Raw genomic sequence first — 7816 nt, 5'->3', positions numbered from 1 at the left:
GGGAGGACACATCCTGCTGCTCCCAGACGTCCCCAGGGCAGCAGAGCTGGCCCCGCAGCTGCCAGGAGATCAAAGCCTCGCAGGTTGGGACACAAGGTGAGTGAGCAGGAGGCGTCCACCCCACTTCCAGAGCTGCACTAGCTCAGTTGGCTGCCTGTCACGGGTCTCAGTGCCGTCCCTCTGCCCTCACGTGGAGGCACAATCTGCCAAGGCTCCTGCAGAGTCCCTGCAGCAGCAGACCCTCCCCAGGGGCACAGCCCAGGCACCCGTACCACTGTCCCTGGGCTCTTGGAGGGGCCCTCGCCTTTCCACAGCCCAGCTCCCCTAAACCATTCCTCTTCCCACCCCCCGCATCCCCACAGATGGGCTGTACACCCTGAGCACTGAGGATGGCGAGATCTACCAGACCTTCTGTGACATGACCACACGCGGCGGCGGCTGGACCCTGGTGGCCAGCGTGCACGAGAACAACGCCCATGGGAAGTGCACTGTGGGCGACCGCTGGTCCAGCCAGCAGGGGAGCAGCCCCCTCTACCCGGAGGGGGACGGGAACTGGGCCAACAACAACATCTTTGGCTCCGCCGTGGGCTCCACCAGCGACGACTACAAGGTGGGAGCCCTGCTCCGGGGCATCAGTCACCTGCTCCCCACTCTCCTGCTGCCCCCTGCCTCAGGGACACTGGCAATCAGCGTGCCATGCCCTTCTTCCCAGCTGGCCCCTCTACGTCTCCATGGCACGCTTCATCATTGCTCGGCCTCTTCAATCTGTGGGTCACAGTGGTGTTTCCTGCCCCCTCCTGAGGTCAGGCCCCAGTGCGCCAGGTGCTGTACAGACAGGGAGAGAGACAGCCTGGACCTGAGGAGCTCAGGCTCACAAGTCAGTGGATCATTTTTCCCATTTGGCAGCTGAGCAGCTGAGGTGACTTGCACAGGGAGTGTGTAGCCAAGCCAGAGCAGAAGCTGAGCTGCCAGGTCCCAGCCCCATGCCTGAATCACAAAACCAGCCTTCCTTCATGGGCTCAGGCCCCCTAGTCCTCCCACATCCCCACGGCCTCTCCCACTCCTGGCTCCCCTCATCCCAGCCTCTCGCGATCTGTGCCATTCCCTCGCATCACAGACAATCTCTGAATCCCCGAGCAGTGGGGCTGGAAGGACCTCTGGTCACATCTAGTCCAACCCCTTGCCTGCAGCAGGATCAGCCCTGTCCAAAGCATCCCATTGTCTAACCCAGGAGTGTCCAAGATCTGGCTCATGGAGTCACAACATCCAGCTTCCTGTGCTGGCCCTTATCTGCATTTGGCATATGTGGGACCAGCCCCATGTATGGGGCCCTGGACGTGCACTGCACGTTGTATGGAGCCAGTGCAGGGCCCCCCACGTCAGATCCAGTACCTGTGGTGCCCACACTGCCACACACGGCACCTGCTGCAGCCAGTCCAGGGCAGGTGCCCTGTGCAGCATCAGTCCTGGAGCAGCACTATGGGCAGTGCAGGCCTGGACCATCCAGAGCGGACGCTGAATCTGGGATGCAGGACGGGGAGCTGTGGGCACGTACTGCCAGCTCCAGTCACTCCAGGACACAGAGCAGGTGAAGTGGGCTCCATATGTGGCACAGTCCCAGACTGGGCAGAGCAGACACCGTGGGCACTAGATCGGGCATTCAGGGCTGGGTGAGAGCTGTCAGTGGGCTCAATCTGAGCCATGGGGCTGGCTCTAAGCCATTTATCTGGTTAATGGCCTTGGTCCTGCAGAGCCAGAGGAGTTTGACACACATGGTCTAACCTCTTAGTAAAAGTGCACGGTCAACCCCAACACAGAACAAGACATTGCATCCAAATCTGCCACAGGTAGGACAGGGGGACCAATGTCCTGATGCTGCGAGACTTGTTAAATAGCCCTTCTCAGCCCCATCAGCCTCCGTGCTCAGCTCCCTGCTGAAGCCCTGCTGCTTATGGGTTTCAAGTGAACTCACCATGCCCCACTTCTGGTGAAAGTCTGGGGCCAGGAAGCACCAAACAGCATTAACTCCAAGCTGGCTACTCAGCCCTGCTGAGATGTTTCCTTCCAACTGTCGCAACAAGGGGTGCTGAGCCCATCGTACCCCCTCGAGTCTGCTGAAACATCCCCCAGCTGGGAGCCCCGCAGCAAGGCTGTGGCAGGATTGTCCCCGCAGCTGCACTTGAGCCGTCAGGGTCCAGCAGGCCTGGAAGGGAAGTCTCCGAAGCAGCTGATTCTGGGGAGGTTCTAGTTCCAGAGAGGCCCGCAGGCTCAGGCAGGCAGGTGTGCTGAGCCTCGTCCTCCCCACGACTGGCTGCTGGCGCGGTGTAGACAAGCTCTTCTGTCCCCTTTGCTCCCCAGTGCACAAGGGGGGTGACAGTTTTTGCCTTGCAGGGATTTTATGAGGATAATTAATAGGTTTGGGGCCCTTTGAATCCCATGGTATTGGGCCATGCTCATACCCCAGAGACACGGCCGAAAAATGCAGCTCAGCCCTTGCTTTCCAGAACCCCGGCTATTACGATCTTCAAGCTGGAGACCTGTCTGTGTGGCACGTCCCCAACAGGGCGCCGCTGAGAAAGTGGAGGGACTTGGCCATCCTGAGGTACCACACTGAGACCGGCTTCCTCTCATCCGAAGGTGGGAACCTGCTCCGGCTCTACGAGGTACCGGCAGCCTTGGGCTGGGGGCTATGGAGGCAGCGTGTGCCAGAGGGGCTGGGTGACTAACAGCGTCCGTGGGGGTGGGGGGCCTGGGGTAGCGAGACAACCCACGGCTTGCATGCGGTGCTTCTTGGGGACGCAGGGGATTGAAAAAGGGACCAGAAGCCTTTGGCATCAACACAGCCTGTTTGAATGCTATGGTGATGGCTCACCCTTGGGGCACCATGGAGTCCTGGTTTTGGGTTCAGGCATCTTCGCAGGGATGTTTCTGCACACAGGGGGCAAAGATGCCAGGTACTTGATGATCTTCCTGATTTATACTGTGCCTCATGGGAATGTTTAGGAGCCCTGCCACGGGCCTCACCCTGGCTGTGCTCAGTGCTGTGCAGGCACTGAGCAGAAATGTGGCCACGGCCCCCACGTGTCCATGCCAAAGGACACCTGGACTTGTCAGCGTCACTTGCTCTTGTTTGTAATGCCCCTGCTGTGCCCAGAAGTTTGTTGTAGGAGATGGGACACTGGTAGAAATTGCCTCGTGAATGTGCGCTGAGGTCACCTTCCCCACGACAGCTATCGCGCAGGTTTGCTGGCCTGCCACGATGCTGGATTGCTGTCACGTGTTTGTCTTCCAGAAATACCCGGTGAAATATGGTGCTGGCAGCTGCAAGGTCAACAATGGCCCGGCCGTGCCCATCATTTATGACTTTGGCAGTGCCGAAAAAACTGCTGCCTACTACTCGCCAGACAGCCGAGCTGAGCTGCGGTTTGTAGCCTGGGCATGTCCTGCTTCCCCTGCTAGTGCGAATGACCCATATTTGGGGTGAAAGGAGAGCTCCAACTCAAGAAAAACCAAACCAAAAATCCCCAGGGGACAGCGGGGCACAGGAGTGTGTGCATCCACGTGTGGAGGGTTGTGTGTGCATACCTGCATGCATGTGTGTGTTCCCCACTTACTATATTGTACTAGCTGGTCACTGAATGCAAAGTAGCCCCAGAAACTGAAAGGCGCAGTGCAGCAGAACTAAGCATCGAAGTGTGCCACAGTGGTGAGCACCACAACCACGATTGAAATCCTATCTAAAGCAGTGGTCCTTGACCACAGTGCCACAGCGCCCCGGGATGCCACAAGATCCTTGTAAAGATACTGCAACACCCAGCTCCTGTGCAAGGAGTGCTGCATGCTCTTCCTCCTACCTGCCCCACAGTCCTGCAGACAAAGGGCACCTACAGCTGCACGCCGACAGCCCCTGCATCGGCCACTCTGAGCAGGGTGCTCTGCCACGGTTGGCAGACAAACATGTGGAGCTAGAGATGCATTCTTCAGCCCTGCCTGCCTAGCCCCCTGCTTCTTACACTCTCACAGGGCTGGTTGGCGGGGCAGGGATGCAGGGGCAGGAGGCGTTGGTCCTCAGCATGGGAGTCCCTGGAGGAGCAGCCATGGCAGTGGCAGGGCTTCGTTTGCCCCCTCAGATACCGACTGGAGCGGGGAGGTTGTTTCCTTCGCCTTCCCCCTTTCTGTGCCGTATGCGTTCTGTTGCCCACCCCCGTCCCTCCAACCCACTCAGTGCCCCCCACATGCCGCATGTCCATCCTGGCACCTCATCCCTACCAGCTGGTGTACCCAGACTTTGTCCGTTTGGGCCCCAGGCCTGGAGTTCAGGAAAGGAGAACGAAGGACATAAATCGGCCCCTCAGTCACAGTGCCCAGTGGTGAGCTAGACCCACATGTAGGGAATCCATAGGGAAAACATGCAGAGGGAGCATTGAGCCTACAAAGGTTGAGAGCCACTGGCCTAGACACTTTTTGCAGAGGGCTTACAGCTCTGTTTCATCAACCCCACTCCTTCCCAGTTCAGTGGGGTATGTGCCCCTCTCTCCTGCCTCCATTTATCTATTGCCTCAATCCCCCCGACTTCCCTTTTTCCTTCATCAGCTGAATTCACCGCTGGCTTCGTCCAGTTCCGTGTTTTTAATAATGAGAAGGCGCCCATGGCCCTGTGTTCGGGGCTGAAAGTCACTGGCTGTAACACCGAGCACGTGAGTACCCCCCGATCAGGCCCAAGGACCTGCTTTGGGCTGTTCGCTGACACTAGTTGGGTCCTTTTGTGCCTGCTGTGCTAGTGGTAACATTCACCCCAGGCCAGGCCAAGCGTGTGGGTGTCACCCCTGCCCCAGAAGGTCCTAATGCGACATGAACAATAGGGCTGTGCAAAATGGCACTGTTCTGTTTCGACTTGAGTTTTGACAGAACAGCGTTTCGTTTCAAATTTCATTTCGATTCGAGACCGCTGTTCCGTTTCGCTTCGTGACAGTTTCAACGTTTTGCCCATTCACTATAATGGGGAAGCTCAAAACAGCCTCTCTCATCTAACAGGCATATGGGGGCATGCAACCGTGGAAGGACTGTGGGGGTTGAGACAGGTCTCCCAGGGCTGTGGGTCCATGATCTGCCTGCCAGATGAGAGAGGGAAGGTGGGTGCTGCCTCCTGGGACCGGGGAGCTGGGGAAGGGAACTGAGCACAATCGCTCAGTTCCCCTCCCCAGTGCTACCAGCGGGCTGGGAAAAGGAACTCAGGCCAGCTGAGCTGAGCCCCCACCCCCATGGTAGGGCTGGGGAGGGGAACTGAGTGTTCATGCTCAGTTCCCTTCCCCAGCCCAAACGCAGCGCTGGGGAGGGAACCGAGGGCTCAATTCCCTTCCCCTGTGCTGTGATCGGCTTCCCGCAGCCCACGGCGGGAGGTGGGGAGAGCCAGGGCTGCGCCCCAGGCTGAGCCACATGGGGCTGCGGAGCCACTGGGAGCACAGTCCTGGTTCTCCCCTGTCTGATGTCTGCTGGCTGCTTCGAAATTTGAAACTTTCGAAACTTTTCGACTAGCCTCGTTCAGTTTTGAGGCTGTTTCGAAGCCCTTTCTTTCGATTTGATTTCGCTGTTTTGAGCTCAAAATGAGTCAAATCGAAACAGCCAGCGAAATTTCGCACAGCCCTAATGAACAATGGCAGTTCACTGCAGGCACGGGGCCTAGCTGAAGTTCCAGCGAGCATGGGGAGTCCCGGAGCCCTTCATACAGGGGCTCAGCATCATTGTCCTCAGTTCATTGATGGGGAAACAGGCAGCGGGGGACGAGATAACGCAACAGCGGTCACCCAGCCCAGAGCTGCACTCCCTAAGCCAGGGGTGGCTGAGCTGCTGCACACATGACACAACTGGCATGCAGAGCTGCTGCATGTGGCACACAGCAGATTGGGGAAGGGGCAGTTCATACAGCTGCAGATAAGGCAGAAAGCAGAACGCAGAGCAGGAGATGAGGCAGGGAGCAGCAGAGCAAGGAGCAGAAAGCAGAGTAGGAGATCAGACAAGGGGACACAGCATGGAGCAGAAAGCAGAGCAGGAGAAAACCCCATGTCTAGTTCAGCCTTCTGCAGAGCACAGGCCAGGGCCGCCCCCAGTGCTACCTGCCTCACACCAGGCCTGTGGACGCTTCGCGCCCAGCAGCTGGAGCCCTGGAGGGGCCCAGTGGGCATTGGCAACATGTCCACCACGTTGGGAGCCTGCTTTTCCCTCAGTTGTCTCATTAGTCTAGTGAGGAGAGCCCAGCCCTGGGCAGGGCACGTACAGGGGACCCCGGACCATGTGTGGCTCAAGAGAGGGGTCTTTCTGACAGCACCCCCTGCCCCTCCATCACTTCTTCTCCCCCCTCGGTGGGATTTGAAACGGAACAACTCCGAGGTGTGCCCACATTCGCTGGTGGGGGCTGAGCCATGAGCGCTGTGGGGCAGGGGTGTCCTGCTCTGTGTCTGCATAGCACGGGATCCAGCTCTGGGACCGGGGCTGCAGCAGGAGCAGGCGGTCAGAGGCTCTGGCCAGACCTGCAGCATACGCTCCTGTCTGCCCAGCTGTGCCAGGCCAGGGTCAGAGGTCTGACCAATCCCTGACAGAGGCCCTTACTGCAGGTGCAGACATGTAGGGATGACTGCACTTCTCCTTACTATTGTCCCAGGTCCTCCTGGCTGGGGCAGGTGGCCTGATGCCTTCCCAGTCACCAGTGTGACCATGCATGGTACGTGCTTGTGGGCATACAGGTGCCAAAAGCCTGCCACAAGATTACGCTGTCCTGCTGCCGGACAGTACAGCCATGATTCCCCCAGGGGATGGAGCAGGGTCTCTTGCACCTTGGTCTGAGGCAGCTGGCACAGCCCGGAGTCAGGACAGCAGGTAGGATGGGCCCCTGCTCTGCTCCGTTCTGCTCCTGTGTGGCACTGCCTCCGTTCTCTGCTCCTCCCAGCACTGCATAGGCGGCGGAGGGTTCTTCCCAGAAGGCAACCCAAGGCAGTGTGGCGACTTCCCCGCCTTCGACTGGAATGGCTATGGAACCCATCAGAGCTGGAGCACGTCCCGGGAGATGATCGGGTCTTCTGTGCTGCTGTTCTACCGCTAAGTCCAGGCAGGCTGGCATTCCCGGTGAAACACCACCACTGCCAGCGCGAGCTGCTCACCAGAAAGAAAATCTGCCCTTTTCTCAGCTCTTGGGACTGCAAATCAAGAGCAAATAAAGAGCTGACTGCCACTCTGCAATCAAAACAGGTTTGGGATTTCCATGTCATCACTTCCTTTTAGAGTTGTAGAGAATGGGTAGAGGTTTTTGGCACAGTGAGCGTGAGGCATCACTGTTGGCATCATTCTCAGGGGTCACCATCACACACAGTATCTTGCATCTGCTGCTCTCAGCGGGTGCACAGAGGGTCCGCACTGCTGTTCATGATGCAAAGAGGACAGAGGGTTGATGCGTCTTGCTCCAGCTCACTCTGGGATCCACTCCCATGGCCACTGGTGACACCCAGCTCCTCATAACCTTAGGCCTAGCGCTCCAGCACGAGGCTCTGCTACTTCCCACTGCTAGAAGCAAAAAGACCAGACTAGGAACTGTGAAAGCTGGGAGCAAAGGGGGTGCCAAAGCAACACCCTCCTCACATGAACACAACAAGGACTGTGCTGTACAAGATAACCACAGACCCTGTGCTCACCAGCACTAAGCTGTTATCACACGCATTGAACATGTCTGAGTAATATGGCACAACACCCCCTCGCCTCTTGCCTTGGACACCTCTCCAGACCAAGGCACTCTCGCAGCCTGACCCCAGCTGCCATTTTCTAAAGC

At 58.1% G+C, this 7816-nt stretch overlaps 1 protein-coding gene across 1 annotated transcript; it reads left to right on the top strand.

Moving 5' to 3' along the window:
* The first annotated feature begins 6 nt into the window (after nucleotides 1-6).
* LOC102369186 (intelectin-like protein) lies at nucleotides 7-7515 on the top strand. The gene is made up of 5 exons (XM_025194676.1): nucleotides 7-96; nucleotides 363-610; nucleotides 2505-2637; nucleotides 4594-4697; nucleotides 6944-7515. Exons 2-5 carry the CDS (start codon nucleotides 419-421, stop codon nucleotides 7094-7096), a joined length of 582 nt encoding a protein of 193 aa, XP_025050461.1. The 5' UTR covers nucleotides 7-96; nucleotides 363-418; the 3' UTR covers nucleotides 7097-7515.
* The last annotated feature ends 301 nt before the right edge of the window (nucleotides 7516-7816 follow it).

The sequence above is a fragment of the Alligator sinensis genome, unplaced genomic scaffold (assembly GCF_000455745.1).
Source record: "Alligator sinensis unplaced genomic scaffold, ASM45574v1 scaffold1361_1, whole genome shotgun sequence".
In the NCBI taxonomy this organism is placed as follows: Eukaryota; Metazoa; Chordata; order Crocodylia; family Alligatoridae; genus Alligator; species Alligator sinensis.
Note: the sequence above shows the minus strand (reverse complement) of the source record. Positions and strands in the feature narration are given on the sequence as shown.

What these genes read in the sequence shown, in the direction of transcription:
- LOC102369186 (XM_025194676.1), top strand. Translation starts at nt 419, where the DNA reads ATGACCACACGCGGCGGCGGCTGGACCCTGGTGGCCAGCGTGCACGAG. An exon ending in CCACCAGCGACGACTACAAG is followed by an intron (nt 611 to 2,504) that starts GTGGGAGCCCTG and finishes CTTGCTTTCCAG; the next exon opens with AACCCCGGCTATTACGATCT. An exon ending in CGGCTTCCTCTCATCCGAAG is followed by an intron (nt 2,638 to 4,593) that starts GTGGGAACCTGC and finishes TTCCTTCATCAG; the next exon opens with CTGAATTCACCGCTGGCTTC.